Source organism: Chiloscyllium plagiosum, unplaced genomic scaffold (assembly GCF_037043375.1).
Source record: "Chiloscyllium plagiosum isolate Xiang-an unplaced genomic scaffold, Cpla_swu_hap1 HiC_scaffold_13, whole genome shotgun sequence".
Lineage (NCBI taxonomy): Eukaryota > Metazoa > Chordata > Chondrichthyes > Orectolobiformes > Hemiscylliidae > Chiloscyllium > Chiloscyllium plagiosum.
The window spans coordinates 63,341,698-63,357,999 of record NW_028270151.1 but is presented as its reverse complement, the minus strand read 5'-3'; the positions used below and the strand labels follow the sequence as shown (position 1 = coordinate 63,357,999).

Below are 16,302 nucleotides of genomic sequence, written 5' to 3'. Positions count from 1 at the left end.
TATTCTTGGAATGAAGGGGCTATCCCGTGAGAAAATATCGGACAAACTGGGCCTATGTGTACTGGAGTTTTGAAGAATAAGAGGTGGTCTTTGTGAAATATAGAAAATATTTGATAGGGTGGTTACTGGGAGGATTTTTCCTCCATTATGGGACAAGAACTAGGGGGGTGGAGTAAAAGAATGAGGGGTCTTTTTAGACTGAGATGAGGATTTTCTTTGCTCTGAATGTTGTTAGTCTGTGGAATTCTCTGTCCTGAAAGTAATGGAGGCTGTGACATTTAATTTATTTTAAGCAAAGTTAAAAGACCTTTGATAAGAGATGTCAGGAACTGTTGGGGCAGATTCACAAGTTGAATTGAGACCACAACCAGATCTGTATTCTAATAGAACCTGCTTCACAATTCAAAGGGCCAGAAAGTCTAATCCTGCTCCTAAATCCTATGTTCCTATAAATTGCTAATCTTAACAATCTATATTGTCAGCCAGTCAGATGGAAATATTCTTTCTTTCTCTACTCCATATTGTGGTTTTTTTGCAAATACAACAACCTCTGCTGCATGATGAGTCCTTTCTTTCTCAAAGCATTTGTTGTGAGTGCAGCTGTGTTTTTCATGAAGGAAGAGTACATACAAATTCTGGTGGTATCTTTTAGTTCTACTATTTTGCAAACTTTTTTTTAAAAGTAAAAAGTTGTCATGTTGGTTTCTGATCTTTCGCTTTACTGAAATGATTAACTACTAGTTAGTAAATTCTAGGGATTTTATAATTTAAGCTCAAATCCCAATATTGTTAATTTGAGGCTTCAACCAATAAGACAGTAGGAGACAGTCCAGTATAATAACTCAAGAAACGTAACTTGGGTTACATATGAAACTTTTAAAGCAAGGCAGTTACTTTACAGGTCTGCAGTGCCTTTTATTTTCTAATTCAGCTTGTGGCACTCTGTCCCTTTTCAGACTGCTGGAAGGAAATGTTGTGATTTGTAAGTTGCTTATAGTAGTTCAGTGATTTGTCTTGCTTGAATTTTGTAGATCTGATGATCTCTACCATGAGTAAAGGAAATTGAGGATTTAGGAAGAGTGGGTATGAGAAGAGAACAGGAAGCTAGCAGTTGATGGAGAGGAGATCAGGAAAGGGGAGATTGGACCAGGAGAGTGCCACAGAAATAGGGAGAAGCTTCTATTCTGACAGTATCTCTTCTGTGAATTTCACCTCACTCTCCAAAGTCTACTGAACTTGGTGCTTGTCAGCCAATAAATTATAGTTCCAGCTCTTGGTGACTTGATTTTTGAATCTGCTTCAATTCTCACTAAGCTCTCCTTCCTCTTTAATATGCAGTTTCACAATTCTTTCAAAATTAAATAATGCAATAGTTAAAAATGGCTTGACTTAGTATTTAAAGCTTCACATATTTTTGATGTGAGAAGCATGCGAGGTTTCATTTAAGTTAGTTTTATTGATGGAGAAGCAATAGGCAAGTAGAACGCTTTCAAAGATATAAGAATTAAAAGTATAAATAGGCCATTCGGCTACTAAAGCTTGCTACACCATATATTAAGATCATGCTGATCTGTTTATATTTTGAATTCCACATTTCCTAATGACCCTGGATTCCCTTGCCTAACCAGGATTTATCCACCTCCATTCTATGAATATTCAAAGCCCTTGCATCCTTTGCCTCCTGCTTCCACTTGCTTCTCAGGTAAAGTGGGGGTGGGGGGGGGGGGGGGCGTGGAGGAGGGAGGGGATGGTTCTCATTAAGGGGAGATTTGACTTGTTCTGAAAAGGCTAACTGTAATTTTTAAAACCTGTTCCCTAGTTCTGCATTCATCCACAAGAGGGAACACCATTCCATACTTACCTTGTCAATATGACTCAGTCATTTCAAATTCAATCAGATTATCCTTCACTCTTCTAAATTCCAGCAAAAACATGCCCAACCTCCTTCCTGTAAGAAAATCCGCTCGTTGCAGGTGTTAATCTCATAAACCTCCTCCAAGACGCATTTATGTTCTTAAATAAGGAGATGCAGACAGTTTTGAAAAGCATAATATCCTTCCTTTTATGTTCATTTTTCCTTGTGATATATAGCAGAAAAGCTGGGGCATGGCCAATCAGTTAATCTTTTTATCTTTGAAGCAAAGATCCTGTTGAACAAGCTGGATGAAATAACTAAAAAATAGTGTTGACCTGCCTGAATTTATATTGTGAAACTATGATTCATATTATTGCTGTAAACAGAATAGATTTGTGTACTTTTTGTGATAGTTGAGTCTGACTTACAGTAGTGATTATGTAAAGTCTTCAAAGTTTGTGAGAAGATTTGTAGCTCGGGTGCTCGTTGTTGTGGTTCTGTTCGCCGAGCTGGGAATTTGTGTTGCAGACATTTCGTCCCCTGTCTAGGTGACATCCTCAGTGCTTGGGAGCCTCCTGTCAGTTGTCAGAGCCGGTTGTCAGTTCCAGCTGTCCGCTGCAGTGGCCTGTATATTGGGTCCAGGTCGATGTGCTTATTGATTGAATCTGTGGATGAATGCCATGCCTCTAGGGATTCATCCACAGATTCAATCAATAAGTACATCGACCTGGACCCAATATACCGGCCACTGCAGCGGACAGCTGGAACTGACAACCGGAAGCGGCAGATACAAATCACTATAAATGCCAGAGGAAACATCACAAAAGCACTTCACAGGAGGCTCCCAAGCACTGAGGATGTCACCTAGACAGGGGACGAAACATCTGCAACACAAATTCCCAGCTCGGCGAACAGAACCACAACAATGTAAAGTCTATTCTTCAAAATATTCCTGCAAAAAGTGGGGTTGACTTGTACTTTGATTATTAAAGAGAACCACTAGTGTAGACATTTTGAAATGCCATCAACATTTGATGCAAATACTGGGTGTCCCTCAAATTCCTGTGCAACTCCACAGCAGAGGCTGATGACTTGCTTGATCCCTTATACCCAATTAGTTACCAGGTACTAGTAAGTAAAATGTACCTGTATGGGGTGAATCATTTGAGGCTGGCCACTACTGAGAAGATAGCATATAGTGATTGAAAAGGGGGATCTGACTTGTACATTGATTGTATGCGAAAACAGATTATTTTGTTCTGGGGAAAATGAAGTTGTCTTTTATCCTGGGTTGATTTGTATCTCATGATTCATGGCAATTGATTAACAGCCCGTATCTACATGTACTTCTCATTTTGTTTGAGGTTTTTTTAGACTTTGAAAAAGCATTTACCAAATATGTGTATCAAATGTTGCAAAATCAATCATAGTTTCAGTGCAGAGTTGTACATCTTGTTACATTAGAATTTAAGATGTTTTTATCTCCTGTATCCAGTAATGAATCTCACATTGGAATCAGCAATGAAGTTTAATAGTAATAAATTTATAGTACAAGTTATTTTTAAAAATAAAATATGGTGAAGGTTTTATGAAGATCTGTTACTTGTAGCAAGTCTGTAGCTGTTTTTATTCTGCATACTACCGCAAATGCTGCCAACCGCACAGCAGTCCTTCTGATGGCCCCAACTAAATAGATTTTTACAAGCAGACCTACAATCTGAATTTGAGCTCTAAGGGAGTTTGCTATGAGCTTATACACGTAACGACCCAGAGCCTCGCCTGAGAAAGTGTTAGGTGACTCAGCTGAGAGCTGATGACATTTAGGTCAGTGATGGTGTTAATGAATTACATCTGCTCAGTCCTTCTTCCTGGTTGTTTTTCTCCATGACGTCAATACACAATAGTTCAGAATGCAGAATTCTTTTATTTAGTACATAGCAATTACAAATATGTATCATGTTTAACAATTTTTCACTTTTTGTTTTTGAGATTGATCATTCATTTCACCAGCCTGTATAATGTGACTGGATGCAACAGCTCTTTTTGTACTTTAATTCTTTTTGAATCTGGCTAAGATATTCCCCTGTTGATTTCTCATAGAAAGGTCATTGGACTATGTGGTGAGTGCTCGTGGGAATGAAGACTGTCATTTTCCTGCCTGTTGCACCCGCCAAAATAAAAGTACCAATAATTTATCTCTGAATCCAATGCTGAGCAACAGGAAATGAGTGCTAGAAGACATCATTTCTCATACTGCTTAAAGGCTGACCTTGAACGTTAGAAAAAAATCCTACTTCAAAATTTTAATTTGTGTGGATACATTGATTTATATGTTTGACTAACTGAATAACTTTGTGAAACCAGCCAATTCCCAGCTTTTGACATTATGATCAGAAATGTTTTTATAGTGCAAATGTTGATTTCATGATCTTAAGCATGGCATTCATTTACGTTTTGAAATTCTTATGCATTCAGTATGTTGCTATGAGCTTGAATGGACAGTTTGAAACAGAACATGTGCACTAACTGGCCAGAAAAGGCAATGGTACTTGATAATGAGAAAAATGCACTTTAATAGTATTATTTAGTTCACCTTATTATTAAAATGAAAACTTTGAGATAGGGCAATGTTTTAAAGCGACCAAGTCAGAAGCTTACAGAATTTTTTTTTTCGCAGAATTTAGTCTGAGTTCAAACAGGTCATTTTTATAGAAAATCATGATCACAACTTAAAATGGCGCAGAACCTTTAAGTTGCATCTATATTAAATTAAATTGAACCTGTCTCTAAAGTGGCATTTAGAATTTCTTTCTACTCAGCGTTTGTGGAAGGTTTATTGGCTAAGGTACAAATAATTCATTGCCTGTGACTTGTACTGAAATTCAATCATTTTGATTTCCAGTTGTCACCCTCTATGCAACTTTGGGAGGTCAAGCAATTGCACATGGTTTAAATGAAACCGAAGTCACTCATATTATTACAAGCAAGAAACTTCTGCAAACAAAGCTAAAGGTAGGTCATGGAATGTTATTTTTGTTTGTGGGATTTCTTTTTGTTTGTTTTCCATTGTTTCTGCAGGATCTTAAACATTCCTATGATTTATAAATCGCTCAAAAATGAGAAATGTCTTCTGATCATTGAAATTATGGTTAAATGAAAAGGGGCAGTTATAGTTTAATTGGGTTATTTTAGCAGTAAATCTCAGACTTAAGAATTTCCAACAATGTGAAACATGCAATTCCATTTTTCTTTCTGCTGGTTTGATCTAAAATTCATAAAATGTTGCCCTATTTTGGGATTGCTGAGCAAATGGTCTTTTCATTGTAATTAAAGCAAAAAAAAAGCCTGGTTTTACAATATCTGGATGAAATGCTGAAAATGCTCAGCAGGTCAGGTATTCTATCTGGTGGAGAAGCAGAGTCAACAGATAAGATTTTAACCTGCCGTGCTTTTTCCAGCTCCATGTTTTATCAACTCTAACTTCCGGCATCTGCAGTGCTTAATATCTCAAACTTAGCTGTGCATTGAATCGTAGAATCCCTACAGTGTGGAAACAGGCCATTAGACTCAACAAGTTCACACTAACCTCCAAAGAGTAATCCGCCCAGACCTGTTCCCCCATTCCATTACTCTACATTTACCCCTGACTAATGCACCTAACCTAGACATCCCTGAACTCTGTGGGCAATTTAGCACAGCCAATTCATCTAACCTGCACATTTTTGGACTGTGGAAGGAAGCCAGAGTACCCAGAGAAAACCCATACAGACACTGGGAGAATGTGCAAACTCCATACACTTATTTGCCTGAGGCCGGAATCGAACCCGGGTCCCTGGTGCTGTGAGGCAGTAGTGCTAACCACTGAGCCTGTTTGTTGTTTTGGCTCATGAGTGAATGAAGAATGAGATAAAATAATAGTATTTAACTTGCAATATTTAGCCTGCAGCTTATTTTGGAAGGGAGACAGTGGTGTAGCACTAATGTCACTGGACTAGTAACCTAGAACCCCAGCTGAATGTACTAAGGACATGTGTTTGAATTTCACCATGAATTGTGAATGCATTGCGACATGGAATCTAAAGCTGGTCTGTAATTTACCATACTTACCTGATCTGTATTACATGTGACTGCAATGTAGTTGACTTTTAACTGTCCTCTGAAATGGCCTAGAGTGCCTATAAATTCAGTTAGAGATGGCGAAACCAATGCCAATCTTACCCTTCATATTCTATGAAAGAATGGAGAGAAAAAAATGTATTTCTGTTATAGTGCAATGCAGATTATTTTGAATAGTTTTTGACTTACTTATTTGGTGGCTAAATATCTTTGTTAGATATGCTTTCATCATCTGCTCTATCCTTTACTTTTGACGCTGTATTACAATGAATAATATTCAACATTAACCTTACCTAAAGCAATCCAATATTTTATGCTTCAGCAAGGTTGCCTAGGAGCAACTTGTACGTGTAGGTAGAGAGTTTTTAAACTTTCTTAGATCAGTCCCATTATGTGCAACAGTTTCCCCTAGTGCATAAGTTTAGAGTCTGAGTCCTACAGCACGGAGACAGGTCCTTTGGCCCAAACTAGTCCATGCTGACCAAAATGTCCATCCATGCTAACACCATTTCCCTGCATTTGGCCCATATCCTTCTAAATCTTTCCTATCCATGTATTTGTACAAATGCCTTCTAAATGTTCTTAATGTCCATGCCGCAACCACTTCTGCTGGCGCCACATTCTGTATGAATGCATATCACCCTCTTTTGCCCGTTAGGTACCCTTTTATTCTTTCCCCTCTAACTTTAAACTGATGCCCTCTTGTCCTTGATTTCCCATCCCTGGGGAAAAAGACTGAGTTCATTCACCCTATTCATGCCTCTCACAATCTTATACACTGCTATAAGATTCCCATCCACCCACCCAATCTCCTATGCTCCAAAGTAAAAAGTCCTAGCTTGTCCAACCTCTCTCTCCAAATCAGACCATTGAGTCCTAGCAATATCCTTGTAAATTTCTTTTGCATTCTTTCCAGTTTAATAACATCCTTCCGATAGCAAGGTGACCAAAACTGAACACACTATTCAAAGTGTGGCCTCACCAGTGTCCTGTAGCATTGCAACATAACTTTCCAACTTCTACTTCAATGCCCTGACCAAAGAAAGCCAATGTGCCAAAAGCTGCCTTCACAGCCCTGTCCATCTGTGACTCCACTTTCACAGAACCAGGCACCTAAACTCCAAGATCACTCTGTTCCACTACACTTCTTAAGGCCCTACGATTCACCTTGAAACTTATACTTTGATTTGACTTTCCAAAATGCAAGATCTTTGCCATTTCTCGTGGTTCTATATATTGTATTGCAAGTATGACTTGATTAGTTCATTGTACATCCTCAGCACAATGCAATATGAAGCTACTGAGGTTACCTATCTATAGATACAATTTGAAGTTTCATCATTGTCTCATCACATTACCCAAGTTTGACAAGAATAACTAAGGATATTTTGAAAGTTGGTTCACCAATGTTTGGCCAAATAAGTTTGAATGCAGAGAGTTGAAGTGATCGATCTGAAATCATCTTGGACTTTTCATTCTTCCCCATTTCTGCTTCACAGGAAATCCTAATTAACGTTCCGAAACTGCAGCATATCATAATCGTAGATGACAAGTCAACAGCATGGTCTGAATATCCCCGTGGCATCATGGTTCACAACATGGCAGCAGTGGAAGCATTGGGCGCAAAACCAGAAAACTGTGTGTAATTTATTTTCTTTTCTCTTCATTTTTACATGTTTTTGTGTTTTTATACTTAAATGCAGAATAACACTGCTTCTAAAGTTACTTTATATCCAACTAATACAAAAGCAAAAAAAAAGCTGGAAATACGCAGAGATCTGTCAGTTTCTGTAAAAGTAAAGTTTGACATTCATAATTGAATCTTTTTATACTTCAGGTTTTGAAAGTGTTTCCAACTGAGTATTAAGGTTTTGATTTTAGGCTTGGCCTGCTGAATACTTTCTCTACTTTTGTAATATGTTGTCAGTTAGTAAACAGAATGAAGTATTCAGATTTGCTATGCATGATTTAATAAGTAAGGAGCATTGGGAGGTCTCTATGATAAGGAAAGCAATGAGGAGTAGGATTTGTTTCTTTGCTGGCATTCCTAATCTGATACATAGGTAATGAATCTTCATCAGTTTGCATTAATTACAGGGATAAAGTTCTGAGTGAGACTAATGCTAGTTTCAATTAAATTTAAATTTTGCGGAAACAATGGAGTGGATTCAGATTGCGCAATGGTTTCAAAACTTCTTTTAATGCTGTCAGATGCAAAGATGTGTGTTTTCATGCCTCTGTCTTGAGTTAGGTGCAGCTGAAAGATCTTTCAAGATGGTGGGCTGGATCTAATTCTAAGAGTCCTGCCCCATTCCCTTATTCCACAGAGCAAATATTGTGGGAAAAGAATGCAGATACGTGCCTACATGTAGCATTCTGGCCCTGACAGGTTCTATTGTTGGTGCAAGCATTTCAGATCTCGTGTAATTTTGATAAAATCAAGTTATTTTGTTCGAAGTGCTTTACAAATGAAGAAGTCATGAACCATAAGGAAACCTTGGTCTCCAGTCAGGAACCAAGCAAAAGTAGATATTCAGCATTCCCTTTGAAAAACATTGCTGTTCTTATTGAGGTTTTGGTTAAGAAAAAGAAGGAAACATATGTCAGGTCTAGACAGATTGAGTGAATCCTTAGAGTATAAAGGCAGTAGGAGTATCCTTAAGAGGGAAACAGTGAATATAGGGAGAACTAGCCATTTGGATACAGATGTGGTGGAGGAGGGTTGTTTTTCAGACTGGAGACCTGTGACCAGTGGAGTGCCACAAGGATCGGTGCTGGGTCCATTACTTTGTCATTTATATAAATGATTTGGATGTGAGCATAACTGGTATAGTTAGATAGATAGTTACAGATGACACTAAAATTGGAGGTGTAGTGGACAGCGAAGAAGGTTACCTCAGATTGCAACAGGATCTTGATCAGATGGAGTTTAATTTAGATAAATGTGAGGTGCTGTATTTTGGGACAGCAAATCTTAGCAGGACTTATACACTTAATGGTAAGGTCTTTGGGAGTGGTGCTGAACAAAGAGACCTTGGAGTACAGGTTGAAGGTGGAGTCGCAGGTAGATAGAATAGTGAAGAAGGCGTTTGGTATGCTTTCCTTTATTGGTCAGAGTATTGAGTTGCACCTGTACAGGACATTGGTTCGGCCACTGTTGAAATATTGCGAACAATTCTAGTCATCTTCCTATTGGAAAGATGTTGTGAAACTTGAAAGGGTTCAGAAAAGATTTACAAGGATGGTGCCAAAGTTGGAGGATCTGAGCTATAGGGAGTGGTTGAATAAGCTAGGGCTGTTTTCCCTGGAGCGTCTGAGGCTGCGGGGGTGACCTTATAGTGGTTTATAAAATCACGAGGGGCATGGATAGGATAAATAGACAAGGTCTTTTCCCTGGGGTGGCGGAGTCCAGAACTAGAGGCCCTAGATTTAATGTGAGAGGGGTAAGGTATAAAAGAGACCTAAGGGGCAACTTTTCCACGCAGAGGGTTGTATGTGTATGGAATGAGCTGCAAGAGGAAATGATGAAGGCTAGTATATTTACAACATTTAAAAGACATCTGGATGGGTATATGAATAGGAAGGGTTTGGAAGGATATGGGCCAGGTGCTGGTGGGTAGGACGAGATTGGGTTGGGACATCTGGTTGGCATGGGCAAGTTGAATTGTAGGATCGGTTTCTTTGCTCAACAGGGAACCTCAATTATCCGAACGAGATTGGCGGGCATTATTTCGTTCGGATAATCAATTTATTCGGTTAATCGATTCAATGCTTTTCCTCTAGGGCTCAGAGTTTTTAACATCTGCTCCCCGTTCAGGAGACGGCAGCAGTATGTGAGACCCCGCCCCCAGAACCCCATCCAACCCAGCACCCCCCCCAACCCCATCCAACACTATCCCGCACCCCAATCCCGTCCAACACCACCCCCTGCTCCCCAAGCCTATTCAACCACTTCCTATAGCTCAGATCCTCCAACTCTGGCACTATCCTTGTAAATCTTTTCTGAACCCTTTCAAGTTTCACAACATCTTTCCAATAGGAATGACTAGAATAGTCTGGTACCCCGTCCAACTCCGCCTCCAACACTGCCCCCCTTCACCCCAAACCCGTCCAACGCTACCCCAACCTGTCCAACGCTACCCCAACCTGTCCAACGCTACCCCAACCCGTCCAACGCTACCCCAACCCGTCCAACGCTACCCCAACCCGTCCAACGCTACCCCAACCCGTCCAACGCTACCCCAACCCGTCCAACGCTACCCCAACCCGTCCAACGCTACCCCAACCCGTCCAACGCTACCCCAACCCGTCCAACGCTACCCCAACCCGTCCAACGCTACCCCAACCCGTCCAACGCTACCCCAACCCGTCCAACGCTACCCCAACCCGTCCAACGCTACCCCAACCCGTCCAACGCTACCCCAACCCGTCCAACGCTACCCCAACCCGTCCAACGCTACCCCAACCCGTCCAACGCTACCCCAACCCGTCCAACGCTACCCCAACCCGTCCAACGCTACCCCAACCCGTCCAACGCTACCCCAACCCGTCCGCCCCACCCCCTCTCCGGTCAGCTGGACTGTACACCAATAACAAGACTGCTGCTGCAGCTGCCTTTGTGGGGTAAATCTCTAAATAGCGCGCGCACACAACTTTTTACTGCACCTTTTTGACAGGTTCCACATTTGCCCTGTGCAGGTCAATGTTGGAGAGATTATCTGGGGGTGGGGGTTTAGGGTACACCCCGGTGTAGAACTCCAGGTAAGGTGAGGGTGGGTGGGGTAGGTCGGTCAGTCATTTGGAGACGGTGCCTGTTTATTCACTGTATACAAAAGAAGCATCACTGTTGGAAACACGTCGTTGATGTAATGTTTCCATCGGGACCTCGCGATCTCCTTTGGTTAATTGGTATTCGGATAATCGAGGTTCCTCTGTACATCTCTATGGCTCTATAAAGTTGTCAACTGCAAGCAATGGAAAGCTTCAGTGTAAATGCCTCTTGATGCCTGTGTGTTTGGGCAATATTGAAAAAAACCTATTCAAACAAAGATCAGATAAGGCCATTCTTAGAGCACAGCCAAGTATTCTTCTTGTTACCATCTGGCAACTGTATCATCTTAAGCAATTTAAGTAGATGGTCAATGTCAGTTTTTTCCAGATGACCTCTACACAAATTCTTAGCTCTAAGAATAAGTACTGAATTTGACTCAGCAAGGGTCTATTGTGCTGCTTCAAGGAGAATATTAGCTTTGTAATTTTTTTAGTTTATGGAACCTGGCTAATCTCTGAAAAAATGTTTCAATGCTTGCATGTTTTTGGACAAGATTAAGAGGTGGAAAGTGGATTGAAGGTTTCCTCAATGGGACTTTCATTCCTTGCGTTCGTTGCCCTATTTATCTGCTCATAAAATTGTCAGTGTTTTTCAAAGGTGTTCCTGGTTGGCTGAGTTTTTTTTTCTCATGAGCATTTCAAATTTGCAAGTGTCTTTTGTGTTTGTTTGGCTTTGTACTTCATGCTGGGTGAATGAGAATGAATGGGGTATAGGAGATGTCAAGGATTCATTTGCTTGGTTTGGAGGTGGTGGGGGACTTGGTGAGGACCAGAGTGTTTTAAAGTCATAAATGTCGATGAGGCTGATGTTCCACAGAAAAAAAACAGCGATTCAAACTCTCTAATATCAGCATCTCTTTGCCCCACCCCCCACTAACCTCCATTGCCTACCTTTAGAAGCTGATAATTTATTTCCCTGAAAGTAGGGCGCAGAGTTTCTGCTGGAGACAGCGTCACATGGAAGGAAATTCCTGACTTGGCATACTCCTCTTTTTTTTTAAAATCTGACCCAGGCAATTTTTATTAAGCTTGCCTCATCAAATTTGAACACGAGTCCAAAAATGAATGTGGCTTGTACAGCACATTCACTGTATGTTGTTTCATTTAATCAATCAGCTGTTCAATCAATCATGAGAAACACTGGCTATCAATTTGTAGCTTCTATGAGAATACTTTTCTTGCCATTGGAAAGCTATAGTAAGGATGACTAGTTCTGCTTATTTAACTGTGTGCCACAGTACTGTCTGGTGGCTTTGTATTTAGAACTATAGTACTGAAAAGTGAAATGTCTGTCTTAAATCACTGCTCAGCATAAGGAAACTGAATTTTGCACTTTTTTTTACTTTTCGTTAAATGTCAGTACATATTTGAGAAGAATAAACTGTTTGAAATACTTTTTATTTTGTCTCGTTGCTTCATATATCAAATTTCCCATGCCTTGTTTTCCTTTTGGTGTATCCACTGCAGCCTCAGGGCATGTGAATAAAGAGCAATTCCATTTGGTGGAGATCTAGCACATCTGGAGTTAATTACAATTACTAGATAGATTGTGGGGCTTTATGCTTCAGAATTTTTAGAAATTTTGCAGGATTGCAACTAATGTGTATAGAATATTGTGTAAATTTTGTGTAACAGTTCAGACCGGTGATTTCCACAGAAAATAACTATGGTGTAGAGTCGCAACAAATGCCATGAATGTGGCTTGAATGCAGCTGCTCTTAAACTTTGCTGCTCTATCCTTCACTTTTTAAATCAATATTTTGCTACATTTGTTTTGGCCCTTTTTAAATAGGGTTTCTTTATTAGATGAATGAAGTGAAAGATGTAATAGAGTGAAACCTTACTTGTTAACAACAGATTAGATTAGATTAGATTAGATTACTTACAGTGTAGAAATAGGCCCTTCGGCCCAACAAGTCCACACCGCCCCGCCAAAGCGCAACCCACCCATACCCCTACATTTACTCCTTACCTAACACTACGGGCAATTTAGCATGGCCAATTCACCTTACCTGCACATCTTTGGACTGTGGGAGGAAACCGGAGCACCCGGAGGAAACCCACGCAGACACTGGGAGAACGTGCAAACTCCACACAGTCAGTCGCCTGAGGCGGGAATTGAACCCGGGTCTCTGGCACTGTGAGGCAGCAGTGCTAACCACTATGCCACCGTGCCGCCTAGTGTTGTCCTTTCATCTCTTTGGGCATGATTTCAAAGGTGCATGCTTCCTGTTTGAAACAAGCTGGTGCAGTCCTGATCCATTCATTGGTGACCAAAGGTTCATTGAGTTGAGTTGGCATTCTCACACAGGACATAAGGGCGTTTCTTTCATGGTTGGCTAAGACTTGTTGAAACAGCATAGGCAGAGATCTACCATGCAATAGCATTCCAGATGGTACCAATGTAACTAAGAATTCTGGTGCCTCATTTGGTTGATCATATTTATTGAAGTATTAAAAGACTATTCAGTATCACTGCTTCACATATATGCAGAGTGTTGTGTTTTTATTTCACTTATGTTCTTTATTGTATAACTTGATTTTATTTTTGAACGATGATCCAGTGTTTTTGCTTCAGTTTGTCCTCTGCAGCTGGCCATAATAGCACATAAAATTGGAGCAGGATTGGTCCATTTGGCATTGAATCTGTTCCACCGTTCAGATTATGGCTGATCTACCTGAACACTCTTTTCCTGCACTATCTCCATTTCCCATGATATCCTTAATATCTGTAAGCTTCTCTCTTTATCATACTCAATGTCTCAGTCTCTACAGTCTTCTGAAGTAGAGAATACTCAAGATGTGCTATCTAGAATGAAGAAATCTCTCCTTGCCTCTGTGCTAATTGCTATTGTGTCCCGGGTTCTAGATTCCCCCTCTGTCTAGCTAGTGGAAACATTCTTTATTCGTCTACTCTGATCAGCCTTGTAACAATTTTGCATGTTTAATTAAATAACTTCTCATTCTCCTAAAGCTGAGAGATTACATGCCTATTCTGCTCAATTTCTCCTCTTCGATAATCCTGCTATTCAAGGAATCCGCCTATTGAACCTTGTTGCACTCTGTCTATGGTTAGTATATCCTCCTTGGGTAAGGAGACCATAAGCTATAAATGCTAACCCAGGTGCAGTCTCACCAAAGCTATACATAGTTGCAAAGAGAGAGATCCTCATTCTTGTACATAAATCCTTTAGGAATAAAGACCAAAGTCCATTTGCCTTCCTAATTTCTTGCTGCACTTGTACCCTAATTTAGTGACACTCAGTATGGATGCCCAAGTTCTTTTGAACATTTACACTTTCCGATTTTCATCCATTTAAGAAATGCTGTCTTTGTTTTTTCTTCAAAGTTCACAACTTAGCATCTTTCCATATTATGCTCCATCTGCCTTGCTCTTGACCTTTCTAAATCCCCTTGAAGTACTTTTCATCTCTTTAGACTTCCCATTTCCACCTAGTTTTGTGTTGTCAGCTGCCTTAGAAACTGCATTTGATTTCCAAATTGAATAGCTGTGTCCTTGTCCTAATCTTCCAGTTGCATCCTCAAAAAACAAATTGCCAAGCATGATTTCCCTTTCATAAATGTATGTTGACATTGGCTAAACCTACAATTATTTTCTAAGTGTCAAATTATCAAGTTCTTTGTAATAGATTCCATTGTGTCTTCTCATTTTTCTTAAAGGCATCTTTAAAAAGGTGAATGTTTTCATGGGAATTTTATGCTTTTGAAGTTATTGATTTGTTTAAAAAAATGTCTTTAGTATTCCTAAAGGTCTTTGCCAATTGTCTACAAGTAAGCTTGTGTGCAGGTATAATTACTAAATGACCTAGCTTTGAATCTGTGAAATGATTGGTAAAGGAAGTAGGATGTTTGTTGTGTAGGTGAAAGTCTTAATAGGACAAAGTATTTTATTTTCATCTTATTTCATAATTTCAAGAATTGCTTATTTTTTTCCATTTTAGTGAATAGACCACGAACCAAGCCCACATCTTTAGATATTGCTGTAATAATGTACACAAGTGGGTCTACAGGCTTACCAAAGGGAGTGATGATTTCACATAGCAACCTCATTGCTGGGATAGCAGGAATGTGTTCTAGAGTTCCTGACTTGGGGTATGTATAATTAATGGTTTAACTGGGAAGTTTTACTTGCCTGCACTGGAAAACTGTTGTGGACTTTATATAATTAATTTACAAGCATTTTAAAAACTTTTATATAGGGTACAATGCATACACTGAAATGAGCTATAATTTTTAATTGACTTTAATAAATTGTCAAAAAAAAAGTGAAACTTAGGGATTTGAAAGGAAAGAGAAATGAGGGAGTTTTGTCAATTCAAAATAACCCTATCACATCTTTACCTATTGAAGATCATATGTCAGCTAGTACTTTCACTTATATTTATTCTGCAAAGGTTCTTTACAGCTCAATCTGAGTGCTTTTGTATAATAATTGGTTTGATTAACCAGAAGTTATTAATTCTGTCATATTCTGTGATACCTAATTCAACTAATATAATTCTAAATCCTACAAGGTGGAGAGTTTGTATCTCTCTCTTCTAGAGTCAGGTTATATCCCACCTGAATTTTATTAATTCACGCTCTATCAAATACAGAAGGTACAATTTAATCTTTGTGGGTAGTCTATCTCGTTCATACTGAATTTTGATGTGATCACAAAGATAAATGAACAGACATAATTCTCCTGAAAAGACAAATAATTTGCTTTTATGTAGCTCTTACAGCATCTCCAGGACATTTAAAAGGGTTTTATAGCTAAAATACGCTTTTGAAATATGAATGTTAAATTTTACACTAAGCTGGAAATAACCTACTGTTCTGAGAATAGCTTGGGGTGTTTTCAATATATCTGAAAACTTAAAGAAGAACTTGCTTTAAAAGTTGGCTTGAAACATTTAGTGTGTATTGATTGTAACGAGGTCAGCCAGGTCGACCGCATAGAATGAGATCCCTGATTGGACCTGGTTAATCGTCCCAATCAGGGAGCTCTGGCTGATAGATATAAATAGGAGTGTCAGAAGTTCTGTTCACTCTGAAAGCTGGACCAGTATGCATGTGGGGGAACAAAAAGGGTGACTTGGTGATGGGTTACTGGCCTCTGAACTTAGTTCGCACTGAAGTATTGGCCAAGATTTTCTGCTTTAATGGGACTTCAATGTGACCTTTTGCGAGACAAATGTTATTATTCAACCAACAGATTAATTGTGTCAAAAACTGTTCGATCTTGAAGGCTTTTATAAGGCCCATATTTGGTGTAATTGTTGAAAACCTGCTTGGATTTTATTTTTTCTATAAAGACCAAAGGATACGTACATTGGTTACCTACCCCTGGCACATGTACTGGAGCTGAGTGCGGAAACACTTTGTATGGCTTGCGGCTGTTGCATTGGCTACTCCTCCCCTCAGACTTTGGCAGACCAGGTACATTCATTTTTAAAAATCTCATTTAGAATGGTTGCAGTAGTAAAATATTGTAATGA

The 16,302-nt window shown here is 39.5% G+C and overlaps 1 protein-coding gene across 2 annotated transcripts in view; it reads left to right on the top strand.

The window, feature by feature from the left end:
- Positions 1-16,302, top strand: part of acsl3a (acyl-CoA synthetase long chain family member 3a) — a 130,081-nt gene that overhangs the window by 89,912 nt on the left and 23,867 nt on the right. For both annotated transcript variants that reach the window (XM_043702059.2, XM_043702058.2), the window contains 4 exons: positions 4,758-4,867; positions 7,471-7,609; positions 14,764-14,914; positions 16,120-16,243. In XM_043702059.2, coding sequence (XP_043557994.1) covers positions 4,758-4,867; positions 7,471-7,609; positions 14,764-14,914; positions 16,120-16,243 — 524 coding nt within the window. The remainder of the gene's footprint in view (positions 1-4,757; positions 4,868-7,470; positions 7,610-14,763; positions 14,915-16,119; positions 16,244-16,302) is intronic.